Source organism: Clarias gariepinus, chromosome 6 (assembly GCF_024256425.1).
Source record: "Clarias gariepinus isolate MV-2021 ecotype Netherlands chromosome 6, CGAR_prim_01v2, whole genome shotgun sequence".
In the NCBI taxonomy this organism is placed as follows: Eukaryota; Metazoa; Chordata; class Actinopteri; order Siluriformes; family Clariidae; genus Clarias; species Clarias gariepinus.
In genome coordinates, this window is record NC_071105.1 from 8,447,791 (window position 1) to 8,464,183 (window position 16,393).

At 40.0% G+C, this 16,393-nt stretch overlaps 1 protein-coding gene across 1 annotated transcript; it reads left to right on the forward strand.

Moving 5' to 3' along the window:
• The first annotated feature begins 7,291 nt into the window (after window positions 1-7,291).
• Window positions 7,292-14,363, forward strand: LOC128526528 (uncharacterized protein C1orf226 homolog). The gene is made up of 3 exons (XM_053498460.1): window positions 7,292-7,367; window positions 7,998-8,265; window positions 9,653-14,363. The coding sequence occupies exons 2-3, from the start codon at window positions 8,009-8,011 to the stop codon at window positions 10,218-10,220; spliced, it is 825 nt and encodes a 274-aa protein (XP_053354435.1). The 5' UTR covers window positions 7,292-7,367; window positions 7,998-8,008; the 3' UTR covers window positions 10,221-14,363.
• Window positions 14,364-16,393: the final 2,030 nt, after the last annotated feature.

Genomic DNA, 16,393 nt, shown 5'->3' on the forward strand with positions numbered 1-16,393 from the left:
AAATACCTTTACAATCCTTAGCCCTTATTGGCCAGGAGATAAAGGCACCCTTAGTGTTATTTTTCTTTGTTGAAGCTGACGTTTTTTGGAAGGTCTTCGCAAGTAAACCAAATGACAAAATGTGTAAAAGCACCATTAGGCCTCTCTGTTGATGTGATCTGTTGCTGTCGGAGTTGAAATATTTTAAGATTAGTTGTGCTATTTAGTACAAATGGCAAATAATTTAAAGGTGTAGCTGTTATTAGTGATATTTTTTATTTATTTTTATTTTTTGACTAGCAGAAGGTTTTTTCGATGTACTGTTTAGACTTGTAGAGAAAATGGAACAGTTGTTTGTGTTGTTCATTCTGTCTGAAAGCTAAAGACGGGAAGTAGGACAGATGAAAAAAAAATAGCTTGAGAAGGAAATTAAAATTGACTAAGAATTTTTGATTTCCTGTGACTTTGAAAGCAAAACAGTCTCTTTGATAAATTCCCTGGGATCACACACTTGCCTCTATGCTTGCCGGGGTCTGAGTGCTGATTTTACCCCAGTTACATTAGAAAGATGCACACAATATGTTTAAAATTAATGAAAGCAAATGCTAATGTTTTTTTTTTAACCTTTTTTTTTTTTTTTTTTTTGTACGTTCCATCTTGGCCCGGTTGTGCTTTAGAGAATACCAACTGTGAAAATATATACATATCAAGGGGGCTGTGGTTTTTTTTTTTTTTTTGGCTGTCAAAACAACTATTCCAGCAAAAACTAGAATATCTGCCAACACATTATATCGGTACACCCAGAAGGCTTTCCCCTTCTGGTACTGAATCAATGCCGTGCTGCAGATTCACTGCTTTATCTGCTCTCATTTCACAGAGACAAGCTGCTTTGGATTGTACATAATAAAAAATAAAATAAAATAAATCGGAATGGTTCATCCTGTTTCAGCACAGCTGGCTCTTTATGGGGTTAGGAGGCACTTGCTGCAGTGTAGAAGAAGCAAATCGGGACTGTGTCCTAATCCTAAAGAGAAACTCCTCTTCAAAACCAGATTTCACCATGCTGTCCAGATATCTGGAGGTTAGATCCTGAATACATAGCTGGATTGAATGTACAGTCTTCAGAAGAAACTTGTTTGGGATATTGCTGAGAACCTTCTGAATCCATGCCTCCAAGTCCTTCAGTGTGCGAGGCTTAGTCCTGTACATCTCCTCCATTTTTTGTAGCCCATAGAAAAACACAAATTTACATGGAGTGAGACCTGGACTTCATGGGGTCCTTGTTATTCCAGTCAACATCCTGGAAAAAGCTGGTCTACCCATGCACGCACAGTAAGAGCAAAACAAGGTGTTGCACCATGGAGAGTGTTCCAGTGATACTGTACTACAGTACAAGTTCTATAGCCATTAAGGATTGCCTAGTTCATTTTCACCCACCCTGTATATGGAAGATTGTATATATAGCAATATTCCCCAGGATGTTTTACTCTGCTCTGCTTTGTTTGCACAACCAGCAGGTATAAAAAAGAAAATGTGTAATTTTGCACACTAATTGAAACATTCGGCCATTGTGAAGTAAACAGCACTTAATGCCTTAAACTGCGTGATGAGCCTCGACTGATTGACATGGCAAGGGCGGACCTTTTAATGAAATATTGATCTGAAGTCAGACAAAATGAAAGGATAGAGTCTGGCAAGCTTCAGTCCCTTGTGGGTTTAGCTAATATAGCACTTGTTTCTCAGCAAGTCCCATCTGACCCAAGGCATCCTTCTGCTCTAGTCCCAACATTAGCCATTTTCATAAATCCTGTACAAAAAAAACTTATTATGAGTCTCTGATGGATCTGCACTTTGACCTTATAACTTACGACTCAGCCACTGCTGTTTCATTAAATGCCATAGAAATAAAAGAATTGCCTCCTTTTACAGCACAAGGACATACAAGTTAAAGATTTATATTGTGATAAAATATTCATGGTTGACCTACAGACTCAGCGCACAACCTGGTCACATGTCAGGCCAGATATGACACAGAATGCACGAAATTAATTTACTTTCCTCGTTTTGACAGGCAGATTATCGCATTAGCATGTGACTTTTAAAATTTGTAGTCGTGTAAATTAATCCAAACTTAATCCTTTTTTTTTAACTGTAATGGAGAAAAGGGTAAATGTCAGAGTCCAGAAAAAAAAGTCTACGCTGGTGTTGTATTAAAATGATCCCTGTTGGATCCTTAACTGATTATTCTAAGAAAATCATCTTACAGTACATACAGTAAGAACATAAAAGAATAATATATGAGATTATAACAGCACCAGTCAAAAGTTCTAGTACAATTGGATCAACTATAAAGCTATAAAGTTATAAACTATAAGCTATAAACTCAAAAGGAAAAGATGTGATAACTCTTGTTTTCGAATTTGTCAGTTTTAGAGTGTGTAACATTTAAAGGATTAGCTGAATAATGTTAAATGTGTGAATTGATTTAGAGTCTGGTGGCTCAGAGCGTTAGAGCTCTTAGTTACTGATCGGATGTTCGGCAGTTTGAGCTCTGTGCTCCGCCAGGTTGCCGCTGTTGGACCCTTAAGCAAGGCCCTTAACCCTATCTGCTCCAGGGGTGCTGTATAACGGCTGACCCTGCACTTTGACCCTGGTCTGCTAACAAAGCTGAGGTAATGCAAAGAATAAAGAATTTACTGTGCAGTAATTTATATGTGACAAATCTTTTGAATAATCTAAAGATTGTTTCAATTGCAAAATTGATTAAACCACACCGGTGGAATGAAGACATGGAACTACTGATGGGAAGACCATAGGTTCTAAACTCAGCACCACCAAGATGCCACTGTTGGGCCCTTGAGTAGGGCCCCTTAAGCCTCATTTGCTAATATTTATAATGAATTATATGTAAGTTGCTCTGGATAAGGTTGTCTGCCAGATACCATAAATGTAATGTACTGTACACCTTGTTTTAAGGACAGATTTGCCAACACCGATACTGTAGGATAGCCATTCGTTTTCAGAGTTGTTTACTTGCCACTACAGGAGCCAGTAGGAAACTTTGACTTTTTCAGCCAAAATTACATTCAGATTGATCATGAATTTGGAAGTGGGAAATGACACAGGATGTGAAAGAACTTTCTCTGCACACCAACTGGATCTGGGTTTAGTAGATAAACTGAAGTTTGCTAGCAAGAAATGTCTAGCAAGCATGGAAGCATGGGAAAAACCAAGAAAGCACTAGTAGGTCAACTTTGATCTGTGAATTCAGGAGCCAAACAAGAACAAGGAGCTGTCATGTCTGCTGTTGGTTGGTGGAAAAAATGAACTGTCGATTTTTAGGAACAAAGTTGTGCATCGTTATTTTCTCATTCTTCCATGTCCGCCATCTCATCCACGCATAAATACAATATATATATATTTTTTGTCCTGCCTGATATGATTTTCTTGTTAGACACCTCCGTGGCTCTTTGGAGATATTATCGTGTGTACTGTTTATTGGTGTCTTTGCAGGTCAAGCTGCATTACTAGTTTAAGGTTGATTAAAGCGAGTTGTGCTGGAGTTGGCTTCACGACATTAATTTGATTAAAGTTAAAATAGTCAAAGGAAAAGGGCTGATTATATAAATCAGAGAGTGCTCCAGATAATGGAGTGCTCTAGGCTCAGGTCTTTTGGTGTAATTGAGTTGACAGAGTGGTCATCAGAGCGTGACTAAGTGCTCTCACGGACTCGGCAGGAACGGTGGACCATCCTGTGGGGTTTCGGAGTTACTATGAACTATTCCTCTTTTTTTTTTTCATTCTTTTCCTCTGCTGCTCCTTGTGGTCCCTTCACTTCATATCACGGCTTCTGTCTCTGTGACACGTTTTTCCAGACTTCGTTACGCAGAAAATAGCATATCTGTGGGAGTGGAAGTGCACTTAATGTGTAATTTGTCATTGATCATTGCTGTCACCTTAATAAAACTTGATTTCTTCTTTCCTCTTTTCCTTTTCTCTTTATGTGCCTTTGAAGGTTGAAATTTGATACCGTAGTAGCATCAAGACCCTGAAGAAGATTTACAACAGGGTCATCCCATCCCAGGCATTATTCAAACTTTTTCTGGCAAAGTTTGCTTCATTTCTTTCAAACACACACACACACACACACACACACACGTTTGAATAATGCATTTTTTTTTCCTACCCAAACTGCCTATAATCAAGTGTACTGCACTCTGCTGAATTACAGGGTTCTGAGTACTACTTGTATGAATATTAATGAACTATTTTATTTTTGAGACGCTTTGAAAATATTAAATTGTCCTGAAGTCCATACATCTTTTATCTACGCACCTGCTCCTGGTATGGGTTAAATTTTTCTCAGTATTCTAGTCAGGTTTCTGCTGCTTTGGGTGTTCCTCATGGGTTTCGCACACACACACACACACACACACACACCGAGATCAAATGCAGCAAAAAGCCTGGAGAAGAAAAGAACAGATCTTGCCACACATTTCTGACCCTCACTAGATTTTCCAATCTTCTGAACCATAGATTCTGATTCTAATTCTGTTCCAGCCCCGTAGAGAAACACGTGCATTGGTGGAGCTGCATTAAATAGATAGTTTGTTTGTTTGTTTTTCCTAATTTAAGTCTGTTCTTAAATCTAAATTGAGGTGCATGTAAGTTCATTACAAAAGGTCTTGGTCAATATAAAATTTCTTGCTCTGAACACGTGAGTACAATGTGAGTACTTGTAATTGGGGCCGAATTCCACAACCCTTGTTCCGTGCAAAAATGCATTCCAAAGTTCAGTGACCTAAATCAAGTTGGTATCTTTAAAAATTGTTGTGTATTCAGTACAAATTAAACTCTTTTCCTTTCACGGAATTAATTCACAACGAATTCATTTGGCCCTTATACAGTACCTTCCATTGTACTTACATTCTGGGAGACAAATTTCACGACGTACTTAACAAACTTAATTTGGATTTAAGACAGACTTGAAAATAAAACAAACTCCAATAGCTCCCCTACATACGAACAAGTTCCATTCTGAGAGGTCGCTCGTAAGTTAAATTTGTTCATAAGTCCAACAAACATTGTCTAGGTATTAGAATACAACATAATTGACTCCACACAGTATAGTATATTACAGTAAATTGTCCTTTAGAACCGTCCCAAGGGTTAAACGATTTATGTGAAAAGAACAAGCAATGTCTGCCATCTTTTTACACTTCATACAGTATGTAGGGGACTTACTACTATCTCTTTAATAGTTTGGTGGCTGGATTTCTTTATACTTGGTCTGCTGTGCTTTGTCTCTTTCTCTACCTCGCTGTTCTAAACCATCACCTTTCTTAAATGTCCCTTTCTCACACCACTTTATCTGTGTGCTTTTTGTGAGCTTTACTTCATCATTGAGAAAGAAATATTATTTTGGTAAACTTGCCTGACTCCTATAGATTCAGTAGATAGAACAGTGGTAGGCTTAACGTAGGCAAGATAACAGAGCTGATTAAAAAAAAGGAAGGACAACATGTCTCCAGAGGTCTATACCAACAGCTGGATAAGGAGCACACATGCACATGCATATAAAGCAGCTTTTAATGTAGTAAACAACAATGACCATGGGGTCCATAAACTGTTCACAAAAAAAAAAACAGTCTTATAACAGGTGACCCTCTAAATGTTTTTTGGCTTGTCCAATCAGAGTTCACTGAACTCATTGACTCAGTTTTATCTAATGATGTAACTTGTTTTTTTTTTTTTTTTTAAATGATATAATTAGATATAATTTCAGTTGATTTAATTGTTCGATGCAGTGGTGGCAGAAGTACATAAACTCAATGCACAAGAAAAAAGTACAAGTAGTTGCCTAAAAATGTACTCCACTACGAGTGGAAGTACCACTGAGTTTTTGAGTTGAAGTATTACAGTAAGTCCAAAAGGTCCTTTAAATACAAAAGTACAAGCATAAATAAACAGATTTTTTTCTAAACACCCTTACAAGTGCGCCTGTTTGAGAGGCTTGAAAAAGCAGCAAGACAAATCCGCAGCCCAGAGACCAAGTGGATGCGATCCGTTGCCTAGGGAACCGTCAATCACTCTGCTGCGCTGACCAGCACTGACCTGCCAATCATTTCTGGACCGGTGGAATTGTTTTGTTTCTGTCCTTGCCATGTGGGGTGTAGCTCAGTTGTGATGTGTTCTGAGTGACAGCGTAAACGCGTATGTTTAGGTTAGAGAAGCAATCCACGTTTGTGTGATTATCAACTGAAAAGTAATGAGTCTATTCAAAATCCAGTGAGTAAAGGTACAGGTTTTTCATTAAAAAAAACTTAGTTAAAGTAAAAAGCATCACACAAGAAAAACGTAAGTACATACACAAGTATTTGTGTTTCTATATTGACATGATAAGACAGAACTCTAAAAACCAAAATTTTTGAAGCCCCCAAAACAGTCACAGTTTCGGAATTTCTGTTTACATTTGCACATTACTGTATGTGTACAAGGCATACAGTATAGCTACAAAACAACTCTGCAATGCTCTTTATGGGAAGCTTGATATAGTTTTATATCTACGTATATACCGTAAATCACCAGCATGTACAGTACTTGTTATTTCTTTCACCACGTACACAAAGCTTTACGATCGTTTCCATCATTTGGATGTGTCTCAAGCTGTACAAAATAAAAGGACTGGAGCTGTTTGTTGTTCATGAATCCTAAACAGAAATTCAGTCGGAAGCTTTTTATTATGCAAATGTTTGTCTAGCACATCTCACCGGTTTACCCGTCCAAATATTTCCCCTGAATTCCAATGTCAAACATTTGCATAGTGTGATGGCACAAGAGGCTCCTCCGGTGTACAGTGCTGATAACAACACGGCATAAGGCATCTTGGAAAGTGCTCGTTATCAGTGGAGAAACTGGGTTAGCCTAATGAGGCTCAGACTCTCATCCTTCATCCTTCAGCCAATTCTCCGCTAACAGGCTGAAAATCAGTGCGACTGCAAGCGGTCCTTGTACATTAAAGACACATTAATCTCCTTCTTGGCTCTCTTAAGGCTGGGAATTGTCAGTATAAGAAGGATACGTTTGTGGGTTTTTCAGCCGCTTGCTTTGTGTTATTATTATGGCATGTTTTTTATTCTATTTTCTGCCTCCCGTGTGGCTGTGTATGAGGAACCAGTGGCAGCTAAGCAAAGGTAACAAATCTATAGTGGGAAATAAAACAGTCTGCATGGGGAAAGATTTTTATAAGCCTTTTGCATAATTTGTATACACTGTATATGTATGTATATATATATATATATATATATATGTGTGTGTGTACTGTATATGTTTATGTTCAAACGTAACCCCCTGTCTCATTTTAAATGCTTTCAAAGAAATATCGGGAGGTAAGATTGCATTAGACGTATTCTGAGACCGTTCTTCATGCTGTATTGTAATTTGCTTTGTGTTGAAGCGTAATGTGCACGTGTTGATGTTGAGTTGTTGTTGTTTTTTTTTTTGCTTTTGTCTTGAAAATGTCACTTGATGAATGTTGGAGTCTGCTTTATCGACCTACAGTATTTTTATTGGTTTACTTTAATTTCTTCCAAAGATTAAGTATGTTTCTATGGCAACGTTCACATTACCAGCATGAAGTGATACAAATCCATGACGCTGATCTGATGTACACAAATTTTTTGATTCGAGTCACGTTCATAGAGTATGTGGTGGTGGATCTGATACATAGCCGATAAACGGTCATGTGACTTGAAGGAGAACGGTCACATGGGAATCTACGCATACATACAGTATATGGCATCAGTCATCACCGACAACACAGGGATTTCATATAAGTGCATTAGATGCTAAAAAACTAAAACAAGGAATCACTCTGGTCTTGATTGGTCATGACACGCAAATCCGACCTGAACAATGTTGCTTGTAATGTGAACGTCGCCGATTAGCCCTACATAATTTTAAAAAAAATATTTTTAACAAGCATAACTGGGTACATGTTTTCTGCCTTCTCTCCGCAGTTGACCAAAGCATGTTTGAGAACTCGAGCGCAGGTGAGCAGCTGAAGCAGGGGACGAAGCTGAGCTCCACCTCCGGCCGACGTGACTTCTTGTCTCCGGGAGGCCAAAAAAGCAGCCCCTACTTGAAGAACCTGGGGAAAGCCATGGGGGCTAAAGTCAATGACCTGCTGCGCCGCAAGGAGCCCGGGAGTCTGGGGGACATCGGAGTCACAGCGGTGAACAAGAATGTGGGAGCGGTGTGGGCCAGCCATAAAGTAACCGCTAACGGGTAAATAATAACGCTTGCACAAACACGCACCAGAAATCTAAACAGTGTCAGGTTCCTCACAAATTCGATAGAATTAATGGAAGAACGCCACAGTTTCCACCTAGCGACCAGGGCTAATTTTGCTTTCCGGCCGTCACATTGTTGGGATTCAGACTCTCGGTAATTAATTCTTAGACCGTTGCACCATTCAGAAAACCTTAATGGGATTTTTTAACACTGAAGTGTTTATGTTCAGCTGCAGAACACTGCCTTTTCATTAGCAAGTGCGAATGCGGCTGGGGTTTGCGTTATTCTGTTTATCGATGTACTCCGGAGAGTCATCTCCTCTGCTTGGAAACACAGAAGCATGAACGTCCTGATGCAGAGATCACAGATGAGAATTCACTTTGCCTTTACAAGCACTTTGTGCATCACATATGTTCACCGAGCCAGTGCGAGTGCGGAACGAGTGATCATGAGCGAGTCTGGAATCACTCTGGTCTTGATTGGCATCTCTTTGAGGGGAAGAAAGAAAGCCCCAAGCGGAGTAACGTGGGTGTTTGGAAGAGGTTTTTCAACTTTTCACGATTCTAAATTAATTGGGAGACAAATAAGTATAGAGCATATTTATTTCACCATCTTTATGTGCCTTGTTTCAGCGCAGACTGATTTTTAATTACTCTTAGACACCCTTTGAACGACTGAGGAGATCTTGTAAGCCTGTAGATTCGAGATTTCAGCGCTCTCTCGATGCTCAGTTGACTAGCAGTAGGATGTTTTCGGCCTGATTTTATTTAGTCCTCATTCTAGGACTAATACATTTAATGTAATTTAATGTCAATAATTAACGTCTTAACGATGTACGTTATTTACACTAATTTGAGTCTTCACAACCTCTTATAATGACTGATAAGATCGCGTACGTACTAGTTGTTATTTAAAAGGATCTTAAAATTAAATTGCATCAATTACGACTAAAGCTTTGGGCAGCAGCGTGATCTCAGCCAGTGCTTGTAATTTTAGTTTTTTATTCTTGATTATGAAACAAGACAGCCTTTTAAGCAGTGCTTTGTGTGAGTCAGTGTTTGGGTTTCACCAGAGTCCTCACTGATTGCACACAAAAAAATGCAGAAATATACACTTTAAAAAAAAAAAAACAAGTCAAGGTCACCACGTTTATATTAATGGCATTTGGCAGACATCCTTACCTATTTTTATCTCATAATACATTTGAGGGTTAAAGGTCTTGCTCAAGGGCCCAGCAGGGGAAACTAGGTGATAGTGGGGTTTGAACCTAGTACCTTCCGAACCGTTATCCAACGCCTTAACCACTGAGCTACCCTGACTAATCACTAAATGATTAGTGATTTCCTCAACCACATTGTACCTTCTGTTTTTTCTTTAACAGCCACGTTTCATTGGACCCCTTCCCTCGCCTGGATCCTCCACCTCCCACCAACAAAAAGCGTCACCCCCGTGCTTTGAAGACCACTCAGGAAATGATGATCTCCTCTGACCCGGTGGTAGCCTCTCCAGAGCTCTCAGACTCCTCGTTCCTGTCCTCCCCCGAAAAGAGCCACCAAGTCAAAGTGCCCGAGCAACCCAAAAAGCCTGAAAAACCCTCAGGAACCATTAATGCTCTCGAGACCCAGAATAACGTGGAGATGAAAGGCCAGTGCGCTGACATGGATGGCGTCCAAACAGCAGGTGAACAGAAGGAACGTGTCGCCATGGAAGATGATCAGTCACACGGGCTGCTCTCTGTTCCCGACCTAATCCACAAGGACGGCCTCGAGCTCAAGCAGAAACTGAGCAGCACTGAGGCTAGGATGGCGTCCACACCACGTCCAGGGAAAGGAGACTGCCGCATCAACGTGAGCGAAGAAGAACTTCTTCAGAACGGCTCAGTGGAACATATGAGAAGCTCCAACGGGGAGAACGAGGAACCACACCCAGACCTGCTGTCATTTGAGTAGAAATATGCTCGAGAACTTTGTCATGATCAAGCCACTGATCAAGCCAGTCTTCATCAGCCTTCTTGAGAGAACTTTTCTCTGTGAAGAAAGCAGCCATCGATGACCACAAGCCTTAAGGGAAAGACGCAAAGTGTGTTTATCATCATGACGTTTCTGAGAACCACTGTATTTTTCTGTGTATGCACTATAATGTGTTTATTATTATCACTTTATTACGTATCACCACAGGCATATTTAGAATATATAAGACTTATTATTTTAATAACTCAAATCACTATATTAGATTATTTTTTTCTGCACCTGTCAGTACTTTTTCAGAGATTATTATTCCTGTAGATGTTATACTGAAGGATTGAAAGAGCTCACCAGTAGAAGAATGCAAGCTATGTTTATTACCACGTTTAATGCTCGACTTTAGCTCCAGTTTTCAATCCAAGTGATCACCAAAACATTATTCTCTTTAACTTTAGCTGGCCGATTGTTAGTTGATGCATTTGCAAACGTTTCTTAATGCATTTTAAATTTTTTTTTTTTTTCGCTTTTGTGCTTGACAGACATATGAAATGATATAAAGAATGATCTTTTTCCTCCCAAAGCTATTCAGGAGACATAAGCTGAGATTTCTAAAGTTTTAATGTTTTTTTATTTTTTTAAGATCATAAGTGTAATATCACCAATGGGGCTATGTACTACTCCAAGGCAGAATTCTGGAGTGATTGTGAGATTGCTCACCTTTTTCATTTTCCTTTTTTAATTTTTTTATTTTATGAAATTTTCCCCCCGACCATGACGCAAATCCTTAGTGGCCAATTTTACAGCATGTCTGACTTCAGGGCACTTTAAACCGCATCACATCTTACCCCTGTAACACTGAGCCATGTTCCCTCTACATCTGTTAAAAAAAAAAAGTGCAGAACTTGTGCAATTTTGCATTAGGAACCAGTAACCATGTAGTTTTGTCTCCCTAGACTTTTTTGGGTTTTTTTTGGACAAGCCTGGTTAGGGTGTGGTTGAAGCAAGACGCAGAAAAAACTTCATAAGGACGTAGTAACGATGCCATTGACCAGTTACCGGCATAACTAACACCTCCTAGAGACTCCATTGATATGCAAGAAATATGGAAAAGGTTGGATGGCCTTCTGACTGAGTTGGGTCATTGGGATGTCACTTGTTGTTGCTACGTCAGTGGAGTTCTCGCAAGGCTTGTGTTTTGCCCATGGTAGGTCCATGCCACCTTGTAGAAGACCGCATTAAGCACATTTTCTATTGCTTACCATGTTAATATAAACACTGGATACAATTTCTCTCACCATTACTTTATAATAAAAAAGAACCGTGGTATTTATTTCAACCCTCTGGTGCAATGACATCGTACAATACTATGCGTGTGATGAGCTTCCTGTAAGAGCGTGGTGCGATGTGATGGGACTTTGGTTCGTTCGTTTTTGGGACGCTGTTGGATTTCGTCGACGTGTGACGTGGCCCTTAGGCATTATTGCATAATTGAATATTGAGCTTCATAGTACACATATTAGTTTTACTGGGTACGCATGGACTTTATTGGACTCGGCCTCGCTTATCAATCTCAAATTACCGCTAATATAAGGAATAAGAAACCAGAGACATGTTTTTCGTAGAGATCCGTGTCTCACAGAAGGTGCTGGAATGGTCAGATGGATGCATGAGTAATGTAGGGGCTGAGTTACTGGCAAAATAGAATAAATGATTAGCCTGCTGATGATTGTGATAGACAGTAGATATTAGGTTTAACTACAGCTACAGTATGTGTAAAGGTTGAAGGAGTTAGAAAGTAAGACACGGGTGCATATAGAACCAAAGCAAGGTCCAGGGAGCAAGTCATTCCGGGGAGAGGAGATAGAGCAGGACAGAATGAGGCCCATGAGGCTGAGTGCAGGATTCAGAGAAAGAGAGAGGGAGAGAATACGGAGTGCTGCTGATGGTCTGAGTGATGGCCAGCTCAGGGAATGGCACTAATGAGGATCAGTCTGTGCGGAAAGCCATGAGGACGGGCTTGGAGATAATAATACATGTCATAACTCGACGTACGCTCCAGCCCTGTCGAATTCTTATTTCTGATTTAAATAACAGCAGCAGTAATAACAGGTAATTGTGTTATAGAAATGCACAAGTTCTAATACGTTATTATTTCCACAGCAACAACGTGTACAAAGATCTGTATGGCAAACACTACAATTTTAGGGTAAAATTTATTTTTCTTTTTTCTTTTTTTTGGTTGGTTGTTTTTTTTAAGTGTCCCCAGTGTCAGTGCTTTGTAAGAGTCAGAGGTACAGCTGTGGCCTGAAGTGTTCTGACACAGGAACGTTTTCAGGATTTCTTAGAAACAAATACAGTTGAGGCTGTTTTTATTAATTTTAAGATAGAAATGAAGAAGTAGCTGCTATAAGATACAAAAAACATATTTTGCAAATGTTCTAAAACATTATACAGTATGCATAATCAGAGAAAATGTACATCTTGTTCTTTAATATATACTGATCAGCCATAATACTGTACCACTGCAAGTTGACTTGAATAACATTTATATACCAGTAAACTGGTGACAGGTTCATGGGCGCCTAAGGCTCTTCTGTGCCTGTGAGTAGCTTGGAAAAAAAGTTAATGCTGGCTGAGATGGAAAGGTACACTATATGGACAAAAGTATTTGGCCAAATCTGCAAAGGCATTGTATCCAAATACATACCACTCAATATGGAGTTGGTCTCCCCCCCACTCTCCTTGGAAGGCTGTCCACAAGATTTTGGATTGTTTCTGTGAGAATTCCTGCTCGTTTATTGTGTAGAGCATTTATGGGGTCTGGCTCACAATCTCCATTCCAGTTTATCCCAAAGGTGCTCGATGGGGTTGAGGTCAGGCCCAGTCAAGTTCTTGCTTTGTGCACTGGGGCACAGTCATGTTGGAATAGAAAGTCTTCGCCAAAACTGTTGCCACAAAGTTGGAACTGTAGCATTGTACAAGATGTCTTGGTGTACTGAAGAATTAGGATTGTCCTTCACTGGGGATAAGGATGGGGCTTAGCAGGGAAAAAGTTCAAGGTTGTTGATCCGGCCTCCCAATTCCTGAGATTGCAATCCAATCATTGGATGCGCAAACCAAACAAGTCCAACCCATTAAGACTCTACCTTGAAACCCAGAGCACCCATTGGATTTGATGGTCCAAGACCCCACAGCACTCCCCCAGGGGTCTTACAAAGTCACACCTTGAGGGGCAGGAGCTGCTCGAGCTACACAATAGGAACCTACAAAGTTACTGGGCTTAATGTTTTGTGTTTTATTATTGTGGCTGATGGTGTATATTTTAAAATGCTCTGGTGATGCTGTTATTGGAAATGAATCAGCTGTTTCTCAAGCTTTCACTGATTGTGTTCCTATAACAGCACACATTCAACATAAATCCGGGTCTGATGCTTATGATCCTCTAGAAGGACAGTCTTTCATGTGAGAAAAATCCTCCTCTTTCCCCCACAGATTCCAAACACACTCGACCTTCTTCCCGTCTCACTGCCAGAATAGTTTTTATCCAGTTTCATGTAGGACGTCATGCAGTGTTCAGTCGTTTCAGTACGGTTAGAACGAATAAAGAAGTATATTTTCATATGATAAGGAGATAAGCAGGTGCAGAAAGAAAGACAAACTGTCCTTCTCAAGAATGGAAGACTTTTCTAAGTGGAACCTCAATACACGAGATCGGACATGTCCTTTCAGCCTTTAGCTGTACGTATGCTGTTGTGCCACTGGGCCATAAAATGTAAAGTAACATTATTATATGGGTATGGATTTTTTTTTTTTTTGATTTTTAGAAATAAATGTATATTTGAGGTGGAAAAAATCAACTAAAACTAAAATAATATTTCTATTTTAGACAGATGATGATAGAAGATGATTTTTATTGTTATGGGAATGTATTAAAAAGAAAAGAATAATTATTGTAGTAATTGTAGGATCCTTGTCTCTGTGGCTTGTAACCTGTCGCATATCTCACTTTATAACGCTCACTTTATACATGAAGGAAGGAAAGTGTTGAAGGAACGCTGTGTCTATGAAGGTTTTATGAGCACACTAAAAAGACCTCAAATATTACAGATTTTGTATTAAAGACATTTTTCAGAATTATGCCTCGGTCTTTTTCTTCTCGACACAATTGTTCTGCGGGAAATGGTGCAGGCTGTTTAGATGAAAGATCCTGACAGCGTCTCTGTGTGTGTGTGTGTAAGTATGTTTTTCTTTATTGTTTTGAATTCATCATCAGAGTGCAACCAGGCTTGTGTTACAATATTGTTTAATATGTTCAGTCCTACTCTTACCATCTGTTTCCTCGTTCCCGACGCTGTCACTTGACATGAAGCTGTTTTTAAATAGTTTACGCAGATGTTAGATTTATTTTATATATATCCCTGGAGGCAGGAAGTTACTTGTAGATGGTTGCAGAAAAATTGTTTATCTTTCCCTAAATGTAATTTTTCTGACATAGCGCTAGGCGACATGACCTTAAATCAATATCATGAGTAATGAACATTTTATCTCGATTATGATTAATAAATGATATTTTTTTTTCCTCCTTATAGTTCACTAACAAGGTTGTTACATTAAATATGGTCAACTATTAAAGCTAGGGTGTTTTTGTCGTGTCCATGTCACAGACTGGGCGAGGCGAAGTTACGTAACTAAACACGAACACCACAAAGTGGGTAGAGGATGACTCACTCACTCATTGTCTACACCGCTTTATCCTGTATACAGGGTGGGTGGGGGGGCCTGGAGCCTATCCCAGGGACTTGAGGCGTGAGGCGGGGTACACCCTGGACAGGGTGCCAATCCATTACAGGGCGCTCATACCCTCATTACGGGCAATTTAAATGCCAATTAGCCTAATCTGCAGGTCTTTGGAGTGTGGGAGGAAACCGGAGTACCCAGAGGAAACCCACAAAGCATGGGGAGAACATGCAAAGTCCAGGCACCCAAGGCGGGACTCGAACCCGGACCCTGGAGGTGACAGTGCTGACCACTAAGCTGTTAATTGATTTTTACAATCGCATTGATTAGAGGTTTGAAATATCAGTTTCAATACATTTTCGATTACTTGCCCAGCCATTACATGACGGTAACAAGTACGAGTCGGCCATAAGCCATATAAAAGGTTCTCCAGTGAGGAGTTCCAGCACCTGCTACTATACATCTTTAATTGCTGAAATAAAAATGTAAGTATTTAATCAAAATTTATGTGGAGCAATAACACAAAAACTCAAGGGAGCTCTGTGATTTTTGTTTGTTTTTTTGTAAATGTGTTGTGAGAGTCTCCAAAATTACATCAAAACGAGTTCCTGAATAGAAACTCATAACTGGAAAGCGATGAATGACTACAAGACCGTGAGTGGGTGTGTAATCCAAAATGTATTTGGATCACCGAGGGATGCTGCTGAAGTTTGTTCTGGCTCGTGTTCCAATCTATTTCCATCCCATCCTGCGTTTTACTGTCTTCCGCTCACGCACGACTACGGCACAGAGTCCTTTTAATCACTGCCTGCTCGACATCCTGTGTAGACAGAACAGATTCAGGGAGAAAAAAAAAGTCATTTGCCTCCTGAAGAGATGTGGAGTTTGTACAACACACTACTGCAGTGTGGAGCAATAAAACATAAGCAAGACGTAAGCTTGTGCTGTGTGTTAGAGTGGTTCTACAAATCCGAACGCTGTGTGAATCAGGGTAGCTGTGACTCCGCCACCAGTTCACCAGGCATCCTTACTTGCACTAGTTTTGGTAGGTACTAATGACCTCGTAACAAGGACACCCCAGGAAACCTGCCAATTTGGAGACGTTCTAACCCAGTGTTTTAGCCTTCCCAGGGCGTCCCTTGTTAAAGTCTCTCGGATCCTTAGGCTTGCCCGGTTTTCCTTCTTTTTTTAACTCTTTCCTATTGATGAATCACGAACATTGACCTTACCTGAGAAAAGTGAGGTCTGCAGTTCTTTAGATGTTGTTCTGGGTAGTTTTATGAGCTTCTGGATAAGTCGTCCTTGTGCCCTTGGAGTAATTTTGGTAAGCCGGCCACTCCTGGAAAGGTTCAGCGCCGTTCCAAGTTTTCTCCATGTGTGGGAAATGGCTCTCACCAGGGTCCACTGGAGACCCAAAGCCA